This window comes from Ipomoea nil, unplaced genomic scaffold (genome assembly GCF_001879475.1).
Source record: "Ipomoea nil cultivar Tokyo-kokei standard unplaced genomic scaffold, Asagao_1.1 scaffold1447, whole genome shotgun sequence".
Classification (NCBI taxonomy): domain Eukaryota; kingdom Viridiplantae; phylum Streptophyta; class Magnoliopsida; order Solanales; family Convolvulaceae; genus Ipomoea; species Ipomoea nil.
Genome location: NW_017617875.1, coordinates 343,223 through 358,660, shown reverse-complemented (window position 1 = coordinate 358,660; position 15,438 = coordinate 343,223). Strand labels below are relative to the sequence as shown.

General features: G+C 35.1%; 1 protein-coding gene across 1 annotated transcript; it reads left to right on the top strand.

The window, feature by feature from the left end:
• The first annotated feature begins 7,302 nt into the window (after nucleotides 1-7,302).
• Nucleotides 7,303-11,198, top strand: LOC109188621 (RING-H2 finger protein ATL67-like). The gene is made up of 2 exons (XM_019339250.1): nucleotides 7,303-7,706; nucleotides 10,181-11,198. The coding sequence occupies exons 1-2, from the start codon at nucleotides 7,303-7,305 to the stop codon at nucleotides 10,896-10,898; spliced, it is 1,122 nt and encodes a 373-aa protein (XP_019194795.1). The 3' UTR covers nucleotides 10,899-11,198.
• The last annotated feature ends 4,240 nt before the right edge of the window (nucleotides 11,199-15,438 follow it).

Here is a 15,438-nt window from a genome sequence, read left to right as displayed (position 1 = left end):
GTAATAAAGTGAAAAAATGCAATACTTTTAAGTCAAACAAATTTTGATTTCTTTCAACCAAATGTGTAAGTGTGTGCAAACTTCAATAGAAAATCGATTAACCGACCAAATCGAAGAACTTCGGTTAACAAAATTTTAACCAATATAATTCAGTTGATCAGTTAATGATTATAGATTTTACATAATGCATATTATCGATTAATTAGGTTCAAAATTATCGATTAATTAAAGGGAATTAAAATTTGATTGACTTAAAAGTACTGTATTTTTTTTTCATTTTATTACTAGTATTTTCTTAATTTCTCTTAATTATTTTGAAAACATTTTAGCTATATGATTATTTTTATTCTTTAATGAATATTTAAATGAATTTACTATCTTTAAAAATTTTAATGAATTTACTGAGAAAACAAAAATATAGAGTCATATGTTTTTTACTTAAAATATATTTTTAACTTATTTGATATGTTCTTTATAAGAAATTAAAATTGATGAATTTATATATTTATCTTGTATCGATAACCCGTTAATTTTAACAGCTATTTGAAATTAAATGAGAGATTAAATGATTTGGGAGTAAATGAGATGACATGCATGTATAAATCTTTTTATTATAAAGAAGGGAGTATCCTACATATACACACTACTTGCCTCAAGTGAGAGGAATGACATGCATTTATAATTAGTTAGCTATTCTACTGAAGGATTAAAACGACCATTCCTCCATATTTTTATATACCTAGTCCATGATAAAATTTGTTGTGGCTGTGGGCTGTGGCCACCTATATATATATATATATATATATATATATATATATATATATATATATATTCTTTGGGGGAGTTTGGTTCAGGACTTCAGGTTATGTAAGATAATCAAGGTTATATTTGCCTAGTAATATAAGATTCTTATGTTTGGTTCACGTTATATAACTTTTCCAGGGAATGTCAGATAACCTCCGCATTAAGTTTTTAGCTATTGGAAGGGAATGTGAGATACCCTCCAATTTCTTAGGTAATTTCACATTCCAATGTCTTATTACTAGTGTTGGGCTTTGGACGTTTTAATCAATTTATCTTATTACCGTTGTTTTATTTACATATCTTAGTTTTAAACCAAACACAAGAATCTAACATTCCCAGTAATCTAACATTCCCGGCAATTTAACATTCCCTAAGGTAATTTAACATTCCGTGAACCAAACGCCCCAGTTTATACCCCTTCTTCATTAAGAAAAGTAGCCGTTTTAATTTGCATCCATATTCAGAGTTCCATTTCCGGGTTCTTGATGTTACCCAGTTTCTAATCTAGAGATTTTAGTGTAGGAAAAGCACAAGATTGCATACTGCAAATATATCTAGGAAAATTCTTAATTATATATATAGTCAAATTTCCAAGAGTTCGTTCTCCCCATTATATTTTACTCAAAGTTACCTGTCATTACACCTTTTGTCACAAACTACATCATAACAGTATATAGTTAACGATGTATTGTGGTAAAGTTTAAAAAGTATGAGTAGATGTAACAATATAACAATATATAGTTAACGACTAACAGTGATCAAATTAACTCATTTTGGCCCCTATTAGTTGAATTTAATGTCTTCATTAGTAGAGGTTGAGACCAAAGCATCACTCTTCTCACAACTTAAAAACTAAAAGTGAGGATGCAATAAACAAAGATTGTGCCAACTATTTTATTGTGATTGAAGGATCAAAGTTGTAATTTTTTTTATTTTATATTATAAAATGTTTTATTTATAAACAAAAATTCATTCGTTAGATAAGAAAGGTGAAATGGCTTCTGACTCCCTCTCATTTATTCCGCCACCGACAGCAACCAATAGGTCGCCGGAGGAGCAAGATCTCCTTGAAAGAAGCACCAAGAAGACCAAAAGAGGACGCGATATGCTAGAAGGGGCCTCGGCACCAAGGCTTGACGAACCCTTTGAGAACACAGGGGGTGTTGGTACCCCGGATTTCGGCCAGTGGAGAACACCGGCGGCAACCCCAAGTGAATCCTGGAATAGGCGCGAAGGCAAACAACCGCTGTAAGAAGAGGAGGATTCGGAAGACAATGAAATGGAAGAAATTGAAACCATAAATGGTTATCCGGTCATCCATGTCTCTAAGGAAGAAAAAGAAAGACTGAGGCGGCCTTGGCACCGTTCTCTAATCATCCGTTTAGTGGTCAGAACTGTAGGTTACTCCTTTCTGCTTCAAAGGCTTCAGCGCATGTGGCGAACAGAGGCTCCATTTGAGTTAATAGCACTGAACAACGACTTCTATTTGGCTAAGTTCGAATCGATTAGGGACTACGAAGCGACTAAATTCGGTGGACCTTGGATGGTGTTCGACCACTATCTAACCGTTCAACAATGGCGACCCAATTTTGATACAAGAATCAGCAAGATGGAGAAACTACTCCCTTCACAATCAGCGCGTGGATTCGCTTCCCTTCACTCCCAATTGAATATTTCGATGAACGATTCCTCAAGAAAATCGGGAAGACAATTGGCCGCCCCATCAAGACTAACACAACGACTAGCACCGCCTCCAAGGGAAAGTTCGCAAGGGTGTGCATTGAGTTTGATATTACGAAACCTCTTTTATCGAGATTTGTCCTTGATGATGTCGAGTGGCCTATTGAATATGAGGGCATCCACTTGGTGTGCTTCAAATGCGGTGTTTATGGCCATCGACAGGAGAATTGTACTGGATGTGGAGCTAGTAATACGCAGAAGCAGAATGGAGTACCAAAAATACCTGCCAAAACCAATCTAATGCCAGCTGAGAGATATGGAGCTTGGATGTTGGTCACAAGAAGAGACAGAAGGAACAATGCAGAATAGTCAAATAAACAGACGAATCTTCCGCCCAGAACAACTCATAGAGCGAATTCTCTTAATGAAGGTCATACGGGTGGTATTGTGGTGGAGCAGACCATGTTCAGTGCGTTGGATGGACTTGAGGAGGAGGCAAACGCCCAGGGACGGATTCCACAATCGGAATTGCCAATACTGCAACAGCCCTCTGTCGAACTACCACAGATCCGAACCAACTATTGAAGACCTCGACCCCAGAAGGAACCAATTACAGCCCAGCCTAACCAAGAGACTGCTGAGCAGAGTGCTGCGCAGCAACATCACCCTTACATAGGCCGTGGAGGAATCCGTGGACGAGGTGGAAGGGGAGGAACTCCCAATAGAGCCGCAGCGGAAAGAGAGAACATCGTCGTTCGTGGGACAAACGGAGGAAGGAATATTACAAGCAAAGTAGTATTTCATAACGAGGATCATCTGGGATTCTCGCCTCATACCGTAATGGATGAACATCAAAGATAGGTTTCCTCTAATCCTGTGACTCCTTTGGAAAAAGACTACAGACATGATCCTCCTGACCCCATGATTGGGGTGGAAAAAGATCATGTGCATAATCCCCCGGTATCTGGTCGGGGCAACCTTGAAATAGGAGACCCCCTAGACGCCGCTATGTTGGATGATTCTGAGCAGCCTGATTGCATCACCGTAAACCGGTAGCGCCAAGGTGCGCCTATTGCCCCTCCACTATCTTAATGATAGCTCTCGTTTGGAACTGTCGGGGTTCAGCGTCTAACTCATTTAGACGCACTCTGAAACAGATCTTGTGTATATATAACCCATCTGTTATTTGTCTTTTGGAGCCCAAGATATCGGGAAACCAAGCTAATAAGGTTTGTTCAAGTTTCGAGTTTGATGACTGGATCCGGGTAGAAGCGGTAGGCTACTCTGGTGGTATATGGCTACTATGGAAAAAGGTGTTAAGAGTGGAGGTAATTAGTACCCACCCTCAATTCATATCAATACAGGTGAGGGACCAAGACTTTGATTTTTGGTTCCTTTCCATAGTTTACGGAAGCCCCGACCAGTACTTGAGAAGGCGTCTCTTCTCAGACCTCCCGGGCAGCGTTCTGAATCCTCAGTGGCCCTGGGCAATAATTGGGGATTTCAATGCGGTTACATGTCGGGAAGAGGTTAGCAGCACGGAGACCTTCAACAATGCACTCCAGAAGCTCTAACTTTAATGAGTGGATATTCAATGAGGGTCTGATAGATCTAGGCTACACGGGTCCAAGATATACATGGATGAGAGGCTTCAACTCGGAGTTTTTCAAAGGAGCAAGATTGGATATGGCACTAAGTAACATTTATTGGAGACTAAGGTTTCCAAATGCTAGTGTTCATCATCTGCCAATTGTAGGTTCAGATCACTCCCCTCTTCTCCTTAACACTGCGGGAAGTCAGGTGAACAATAAGCCAAGGTCTTTTAGGTTCAACCTGGCATGGGCATCCCACCCTTCTTTCCTCTCGGTGGTGAAAGCAAACTGGAACAGCGCTACTGATCTAGATGAAAATAAAAGAAGAATGGCGGAGGTGTTGCCCAGATGGAACAAGGACACATTCGGAGATGTATTCCAAAGGAAAAAAAGATTGCTTGCAAGGATTGAGGGTATCCAACGGAAGATCTCGCTGAATGCAAGGTCTGATTTAATTAGACTAGATAGAAAGCTGGGGAAGGAATTGGAGAATACACTCTATCAAGAGGAGTTGATTTGGTTCCAACGATCTAGAGAGGAATGGGTAACATCGGGTGATAGAAATACTCGATTCTATCACACTGCGACGTCTGTCAAAAGAAATAATGCAAGGGTAACTAGTTTAACTTATGAGAATGGCCAGATCTTTACGAAACAGAGTAAAATCCTAGAACATGTTCGCAGCTACTTTGTGGAGCTATTCTCGGAGGAAATATGGGGGAATGCTCAATCCATACAACTGGGCTGTTTTCCGGTATTAAGTGAAGTGGAATGGACTGGTATCGACCTGCCCCTTTCCAAGGATGAAGTCAAAGCAAACTTATTTGAGATGGCACCATGCAAAGCCCCCGGTCCGGATGGAATTTCGGCCAGCTTTTACCAGAAAACCTGGGGTATTGTAGGAGACAGTTTGTTCAATTATGTGAGCAAGTTCTTTGACGATGGAATACTGCCACCAAACTGTAATGACACTCTGATTTCTCTTATACCAAAAGTCCCTAACCCGAGCAATATTAAACAGTTCCGTCCAATTAGCCTCTGCAATGTGTCTTATAAACTCATTACCAAAATCATATCTGCGAGGCTTAAAGCGGTTTCAGGTAAGTTGATAGGCCCACACCAAACCAGTTTTATACCAGCAGGAAGACAAATTTCAGACAATATACTTGTCTATCAAGAAGCTCTTAACTCAATGAAGAACAAGAAAGGGAGCAAAGGTTGGATGATGATGAAAATTGACTTGGAAAAAGCATATGACAAACTTTCATGGGCTTTCATCAACGATACCCTCCAAGACATTGGCTTTAGCAACAAATGGACAAGGCGTATTATGGAGTGCATATCATCAACAAGGATGTCTATTCTATGGGATGGCCTCAAATCCGAATGGTTCAAACCGGGAAGGGGAATTCGCCAGGGAGATTCTATGTCACCCCTAATATTTGTGCTTTGTATAGAGAGACTAAGCCACATGATTCATGCTTCATTAAACAGAGGCTGCTGGAAAGGTATGAAATTAGCTAGACATGGTCCTGACATTACTCACCTCTTCTTTGCAGATGATTTAGTCCTCTTTGGTGAAGCTACGGAGCGGCAAGCTACGGAGATGAAGAGGTGCCTGGACGAGTTTTGTGCATGCTCAGGACAGAGAATCAACTTGATGAAATCTACCACCTTTTTTTCCAGGAACGTGGATGGAAATCTAAAGCAAAACGTAGCCTCTATAGCAGGATTCCCAACTGTGTCCGACTTGGGCAACTACCTGGGGATTCCCTCTATACATGGATGACTCAAAAGCGATTCATTCGCTGCTGTTTTGGAAAGAATACAGGCGTGACTATCAGGTTGGAAATCGAAAACTCTCTCCCTAGCAGGAAGAATCACCTTAGCCCAATCGGTCCTTTCGGCAATCCCGTATTATTCAATGCAAACGATGCTTATGCCGGTAAGAGTAACAGATCACATTGAGAAGCTCATTAGGGGATTTATATGGGGTAGCAAGGAAGGAGAAAGGAAGTGTCATCTTGTCAAATGGGATGTGTTAACCAGAAGCAAAGCAAGTGGAGGGCTGGGTATTCACAAACTAGAGTAGATGAACTTGGCATTCCTAGCTAAACTTGGCTGGAGACTGTTACAAGATGAAGAGAGCCTATGGGTTAAAGTCATGAGAACCAAGTATAAGATAACAGACTCTGATCCTTCAATATGGAAGCACAAACAAAACCAGTCCAATGCTTGGAAAGGGATACTGAAAGTTGTACCAATCCTCCAAAAGGGTGTGAGGAAACAAGTCGGAAATGAGAAGAACACACTCTTTTGGACCGACAAATGGGTGCATGAAAGACCTCTAATCGAAATGGCGACCAGCTCTGTACCGGAAGCCGAACATAATAAAAAGGTGGCTAGCTACTGGAATTCTGAAGAAGGGTGGCAGTGGGACCAGTTTGATAACTTACTGCCAGTAGAGATCCTGAACAAGATAGCTGCTTTCATGCTAAGCGAAGATCAGGAGACGCAAGACGCAATTAGCTGGAGCAAGGAAGCTTCAAGAGATTTTTCGGTCAGATCAGCTTACAGAATAGCCTTGGGTGAAGATGATCAGGTTGAACCCTCTAAATGGAACAATATTTGGAAACTTAAAGTTCCAAATAGGGATAGAACATTTATGTGGCTCGTTGCCCATGGCAGAATTATGACTAACAGTGTCAGAATGAAGAGGAAGATCACACTAGATGATAAATGTTGGCACTGTGGCGACAAAGTGGAAGATGTGGAGCATGTTCTTAGGACATGCCCTGAAGCAGTATCGGTTTGGAATGCCTTGCTGCCTAACTCACGGTTGAACTGTGCGTCGATCCCCTTTGAAAATTGGTTGGATCAAGGTATAACGGGGAAGAGGACCGACAGACGTCCACATGACACAAGCGCTCAATTTGCAGTAACGGCGTGGTGGTTATGGAGGTGGAGGAATGAAGCAGTCTTTAATAACACGAAGAATCCCCTAAATGTCAAAATCTCTTGGATAAACTCGCAGCTGGGAGACATTGACAGGGCACTCCAGAAAGCTAAATTTGTGACTCAACCCCAGGAGCAATAAGCCTGGAGGCAGCTGTCATGGACTAAACCACCGCAGGAATTTGTAAAGATAAATGTTGACGGATCAGTTAATCCAGCTACCGGCAGAGCAAGCTGCGGAGGTGTGGCCAGAAACCACTCCGGGGAATGGATGCATGGGTTCACTTATAGCATTGGCAATTGCTCTCCACTTGAAGCCGAGGCCTGGGCACTGCTCAAAGGAATTCAGCTGGCGGTGTCAAGGGGAATCACAAAGGCAGTTTTTGAGAGCGACGCGGAAGAAATCACAAGGTTCATGAACAGCGAAGACAGGCCTAGAATCACAGCTCACAATATATTAGAAGCTTGCAAAAAGGAGTTAAGAGCTTTGAAAACTTGGCATGTCTCTTCAATCTTTAGAGACCAGAACCAAGTTGCGGATGCATTGGCGAAGCAAGCAACACGATTTCCCCCCGGTCTACATATTAATACCGATCCACCTGATGAAATATTAGGCCTTTTAGAAGATGATGCCTCTGGGATACCCAGATGGCGTGAGTGTCTTGTTAAATACTAGTAAAATGTAATAGTATTTGGATCCCCCTTCCAATTCAAATAAAAAAAAAAAAATCATTCCTTAGACCGTTAAAAGAAATAAAGTTAACAAATAAAAAAATATTGATTTGAATATATATCCACATCAAAATAAATTGACATGACAATAATAACATTATTATCGCATTAAAATTTTTTATACTGTACTAAATTTAAAATATGTAAATTAAATAATATTATATGACTATTGATAGAATAGTTGCGGGCTTTGTTTAATTGTTAATTTATTACATTGAACAGTGTTGAAAGATATTTTAATGCTTTGAGCAGTGTAGACGTGGCGTGTAGTTGGGATTTTGTTTTGGACACATTTTTGTGAACTCGTGATTATTTGAATAATTGAATGTAAGATTTGACATTTGTATCCTTGAGTATTAGGTATCCTTTCTTTTATATTTATATTTGTGGAAAACAATATTTTTGTCGTTTCGTGTAAGAAAAAAATAAATTGACCAAGCCCATCTCAAAAAGTCAAGAATTGATAAAAATTTTAAAAATACTGTTTATAATTTTATATTCTAATTAAATGATATTTTTTAAAAAAATACTTATGATTTTTTACATAATAACTGTTATGACTTCGAACGAATATCCAAACATTTAAAATGGTACTACATGGTAATTGGTAATTAAATGATACTATATATATTAATCAAATACTTCATAAAATAACAATAAGTATACTAAAATTCATTAAAAATGGCAATATTATATTTTTTATCTATAAAAATCAATATCTAATATTCACTAATAACTTATGTATTATTGTTATGATGATGATGATTATGATTATTATAGTATTAATTTTTTATTTTATTATTGTTATTGTATCTCATAAAAATCAACAAAGTTATCAATTACTATAACATAGTGTTTGGTTGAAAAGAGGGAATAGGGAGGAAAAGAATTATAATTCAGTGAGAAAGAATACGGTGAGATTAAAAAGGAATTCAAATTACATTGTTTGGTGAAAGGAAATAAGTGAATAAAGACTAAAATGACCTTATGTAATAATAATAATAATAATAATAATAATAATAATAATAATAATAATAATAATAATAATAATAATAATAATAATAATAATAATAATAATAATAATGTCCACTATTGTGTAATGTGATGATACATCTGTTACCATTCCAAATGGGTGGTCACATAATCGAACCTAGTAGTAGAAACATTGATTTTTTAAATTGAACCCTAGTATATCCATCATTTATGTCCATGTTTTTAATGCTAATCATTTTATACATTGTGCTTTTAAAGTTGTACTATGTAATTTTTTGGACAAACATACCCCTACCGTTATAATTTCCATTATCTTTTCCATTATTGTTACCATGTACATGCATCCTCCATATATTTTCTTATATTCTTGAATGATAATAATATTTGTAGATATTATGTATTGGATTATTGTAATAAATAAATTTGATTTATTATAATTTTAATTAGTATGAATTTGTTAATTATTTTAAAAAATATAAATATTGGGCATATAGTTTTGCGCATAGAAAACACTAGTCTAAAAACATAATAAGTGTCAATACAAGTTATGTCATTGATTTTTGTCCCTTTTTTTATATGCTAATAAATATATACACCTTGCTTTAATTGTTGTACATTTGATTTGTATTGGACAAAATTACCCTTACACCGTTAGTATTTAATATATCCACCAATCTTACCATACACCTACATCTATCATATCTTTTTCTTATTTTTAGTTATCATTTTATTAAAATTATCAAATAACAATTTTTTTTTTTTGAATGCTACTAGCTCTATTACAATGTAGTATCTGTTCATATACTTTCTCAACCTACGCCTCCACTGAGGCTCGAAATCACAATCTTCTAAATGGAAGTCCAACCCGGATACCATTAGACCACATAGTCCTGGTTTATCATATAACAATTAATTTAATCATAAATTATATTTTAATTAAATATTTATATGAATATTAAATTTTAATTATAAATAATATGTATATATATTATTTGTGTATACATATCAATATATCATATATGTGGGTGTTAGCTTAGTATTATTTGTAAATTATTATTATTATTATTATTATTATTATTATTATTATTATATATATATATATATATATATATATATATATATATATATATATTGTTTGGATCACTTTAAGGAATTGTGAAACATAATTTTAATTAATTTTTTAAATTTTATTATTTAATAATATTTTAATATTGGGCATAAGTTTTCGCGTATCGCGCGTACAAAATGCTAGTTTAAAGTATAAGAGTAATGCATAGATAAGCAAAGTGTAAGAATTAAATAATGAGACATAAAAGAGTGAATTATGCAGATTTGAGTGAAGGAAAATAAGGATAAAAATATGGGCAGTTGGGCATCAATCCCCACAGGCATTGAATGAGCTTTTTATGTTTTCTAAACTACAGTGTTAAATGCAGACAACTAAGCACTTCTACGTTAGTTCCTGCTCGCTCTCCCCAATCAAATGGGCTATTCCTATTCCTATTCCTCTCCCTCCCAATGTCCACCACCAACTCCTCCTCCTCCGTCGTCTACGCCGCCGCTCCTCCACCATACCATCCTTCTTTCCCCGACAACTTAGGCACCATTGGCTTAGGCTACGCCATTGCTATCGCCTTTGGCTTCCTTCTCCTCTTCTCCGCCCTCCTTCTCGCTTCCTGTAGCTGCTGCAGGGCAATCGCCTCCCGCCGCCGCCGCCGCCGCGAGGAACAGTTTCCGGCCCGGAACTCGCACGCCGCCAGAGAGATCAGTGTCTATCTCCCCCGCATGATCTTCGTGGCCGACGAGGATGATGACGATCCCGGGGCGGCTCAGAACGTTATTGGCCTCCAACAGGCCGTGATCAACTCTTACCCGAAGCTCGCGTACTCCGAGAACAACTCTCGTTTCACCGGAGACGATGCGGTGTGTTCCATATGCCTGTGCGACTACAAGGATTCGGAGATATTAAGGATGTTGCCGGATTGTAAACATTGCTTTCACGTAGGTTGTGTTGATGCGTGGCTGAAACTCAACGCCTCGTGCCCAGTCTGCCGTAATTCCCCGCTGCCAACGCCGCTTTCTACTCCGCTCTCGGAAGTCATCCCGATTTCTCAGTACTCCGATGGCCGGAGGAGGCTATAATTGAACCGACACCCCTGACACCGAGAATGTAAATCATGGTAACTCAGTGGCTTAGCAGACATAACCAAATATAGATGCTCACAAATGATCTGTCTAGTTTAGAGAAACTGAATTTCGAACATTGATTTCTCCTTCTAAATACTGCTTACTGAATCAACCAGTTAAAATTTGATTTTGGTTGGTTTAGATCTCTTGTCAATTTTTTCAACTATCTACATAGAGTGGAATCTTGGAATCAAGTTAATTAGCATATTATATTTTTCCTTCTAAAACGAATGAATTATTATGTTTATCATTGAGAATGCCAAAAAGCTGGAATCTTGGTCATCATTAATTTTTTCTTATCCCTAACTTTTTAGTATGAAGCTAAGGAGGTTAGTTGGTGAGTTCATGTATGATTTTATTACTATACAGAACTTGTGTTAACTAATAAACTGACTTTCTTGTTTGTTTATGGATGAAACATTTGCATTTGAGTCATGAATTGGAGAAGGAAGAAAAAGCTAACTTCAAAGGTGGGAACTTGGGACAGCCCATGTCTTTTTGAGTCATCTTTTGTTGTTTGCTTTAACTTTTGTCTCTTTGAATCTAATTTATCTATGCACTAGGAAGTGTGGAACTATTTGGAGGCATTTTCATCTTGTCTACATTTTATGACCCTTAAATTGTTTTTACTTCAATCAAGAAGAAAAAAAAAAAAAAAAAAAAAAAAAAAAAAAAAAAAGGTCAAAAGGTAGGCATTTGGGATTCACCCATCACCGTGGCCTTTAGGGGTCAACTTTGTGGTTTCCCTTGCCTATTTTTTCTCCATTTGAATTTGAATATAAAAACTAATAAGTGCAGATAAACTCTTATTACATATTTTAATTTAATTCTATATTAAGTTAATTAGAGCATGACATGTCAATTGAAAATCAAAAGTGATAATATATGCACAGTATTAGGGTGAGCATGCACCAACTAATTCGCCAATTTCACCCCAATCCAATCCATTCCGCATCTGCCTAAGTGAATGGAAAATGATGTGACTTTCTAAAACATTTTATATCCAATTCATTCCGCTAATTTGTGCGACGTTGTATAGAAATGATATGACGTCGACTAAATAAATAACTCTCTCTCTATATATATATATATATATATATATATATATATATATTAATTATTAAAACATACAACGTCGGCTATTAACAAATAGCCGACGTTGTATGTATATTAAAAAAAAAATTAGATACATTACAACATCGGTTATATCGTAATAACCAACGTTGTAATGTATTTATTTTTTTCTAAATATACATACAACGTTGGCTATTTGTTAATAGCCGACGTTATATGTGTTTGTTTGTTTATTTTTTAATATGACATTTATTTATCAATTTATACCCAAAACACGCTCAAATTACTCACAACCGCATCCTCAAATATGGCATCACAACCACAACAAAACACGTAGAATCTAATATTTATAATCTCACAAATAATAAAGTAATAAATCTCACAATTTGATACTAATTAATAATACAATTTAAAATTATCAAGCTAAGATCAATTATATTACTTCACATATTTAACCATATATCAATTAAGAACTCGGACCATACGTCTCTAACTTGATCAATCTCTTGTTGAATGTAGCTCGATCCACCAACTCTCTCAACGATCTACAAAGTTGATAATTAATAAATAATTAGTAAGCTAGCATTTTTAAAATTAGAATGAGAAAGGTATTTTATTAAATTACTTGTCTTATTCATTCCCCCGCATGCTTCTTTGGAAAGAATTTCAAGCATATATTTCATCACATAATATCCACATTCCGTACTTCCAACTTGTTAGGCACACTACATTTGAATTAAATTATATTTAAAATTTTATTTAATAAAAAACAATAAAATATATGTAGTTCTACAAATGTATAAAGTACTTACCAAAATTTTAATCCAATTTAGTGGACGAGTTGATTTCTTTCCATTCAACAAACTTGTTGATTTCACACACCTAAAATTATAAGAGATAAGTATACATAAATACTTTGTGACATCGTACTTTATTAATAATAATTATTAATACTTATAAGTTCACATACGTTTCAACTGTCTTTAATGTCATCACGTGGTTCGCCTCCAATGGAATCAAACCAATAGATTTCATTTACTTGAGGACAAATTGCCATCAACATCCAATGCTCACTACAGATAAATAATTTATTAGTTGTAAGTAAATATAATATATAATAGAAGTATATTATATATAAGTTATTTTATTTGAAACAATTAAAACTTATATTTTAAAACATATGGGGCTAAATAGCATTGTTTCTGTCCATATTACATGGTGACGTTTATATACCTTGTCCGTTCATCTATAGTATTCCATTTTGGTTGAATACAATATGGATCTAAGAAGCCATCTTTGATGTCATTTCAAATTTTTCATAAAGACCCCTATTCAGAAATACAACCAATCATATATATTAGTAATATAATAGATGAAATGAAAAATACTATAAACAAATAATAGTAAAGAACTTAATTATTACCTTATAAAGAACCGCAAACAAGAAATATCTATGGTCCGTTTACTAACAGAAAACTGTTCTCTGTTTTCTTTTTTCTAATTTTTTAGTTTTTATTTTCTGTTTTTCGTTCTCTGTTTAGAAAACTTGTTTATTAACAAAAAATTGTTTTCCGTTTTCTATTTTCTAATTTTTCAGTTTTCACCTAAAATTTAGTTTAGATAATATTAATATTTTTTGAGCTAATATTTAAAATATTTTTTTTGGCTATATTCATTTGAATGACATGTATATGAATATATAACTTTTACTTTGAATTCTAACTAGTATTTGTCCCGTGTAATGCACGGAAAATATGTTATAAAAATATACCCTATATGAGATTTATTCATATATAAAATTTTTGTTATTTAATAATTATTGTGTGAATTCCTATGATAAAGTTATGAACATAAATATATTTACAATTAAAATAATATTTAAGGTGGGTCATTACTACAAATCTTAAACTATATTAAAAATTTAGTACATAATATTTAATATTACAAATTTTTAAGAACTTAGTAAACTACAATAGTATTGAATTACAATTTTAGAGTTACCACGGATCAAAATTTTTAGACCTTTGAGATTTCTAACTCTAGATGTAGCAACATACAATTGACCTTTAAAGACCAAACAATCACAATCTTAGTTCGAACATTGATTTTTTCTTCCAAATACTATCGAATTAAGTGTGTAATCAATCAAAGATGAGAACTAATAATTCGAGAATATAACCTTAATGTTACTAAGCCTACTTCACGTCAATTAAGTTGGAGAGTGTTGTTGGATAGTATCCAATGAATCCACGAATAACGCATCTTTGTCTCCGTAGTCCTCGATATGCACATCAACAATCTTAAATATTAGGCCGCCTAGGTATGCTATATATTAATTTCAAACTTATGGACTTTGGGGTTGCACATGTGGTGTGCATGCATGCTTCTTAAAGCCATATGGTCTTGTGAAAATTAAATGTTGTTAATACCAACATTTAACCATTAATATCAACATGGTCTTGTGAAAATTAAATGTTGTTAATACCAACATTTAACCATTAATATCAACATTTAATTTTCACAAGACTATATAACTTTATTATAATTAAGATATATGTGAGATTTCAATATCCGATATCTGGACCGAACTTGTATTATGATGTAACATAATTAAAAATATTCGAACTATTAATCGATTGAGTTCAATCAAAATCTAAAACATTATATAGATTTTAATTCTTAATTTTGATAATGTAAATAATGTCTAATTTTAAAGTGTAAGCAAATAAATTATGTTTAAATAAGTAAAGTAAGTAGAAAAGATAGAAGACAGTGATAAGTAAAATAAGATGATAATGAATGTAATCATAGTAATGTTGTTATAGTGACATATAACTAAATAGATGATAGATGATTATGTTTTCCATTTTGAAAACAGTTTTTAAGTGTGTTCCAATTTTCCAGAAATTTCTAGAAATTATTTTCAGTTTTCAAAATGGAAAACTGTGTTAGTAAACATGTTTTCTGTTTCCTATTTTCCAGTTTTCGGAAATTTTCAGTTAGTAAATGGCCCCCTAACGTCTCCATTCTTAAGAAACACATAATCTCCAACTGTTCAAGATGTACCTTATATTCAACATCGCCCACAATACCACGACACATATTTATCACAAGATTTTGATCAAGTTTGCGAACAATTTTATATGCCTTTAGACATAGAGGACTCAAAGAAGTCGGACCAGCTATAGTCATCAAATCAACATAAGGTTGTTGCACAGCGGATTCATAAGTCATTTTGGACTTTCTTTTACACTGTTCAATATAAGTAACAATTACTATTTTTAAAAAGTAAATTAAATACTATTTTAAAATCCAAAAATTTAGAAAATATATACCTCATCAGCTTGGGTATATAAGCTGAACCTCATCGGTAGGGAAGGGTACCTTTGCACTTGAAACAATAATTTCACCCATGCTGACC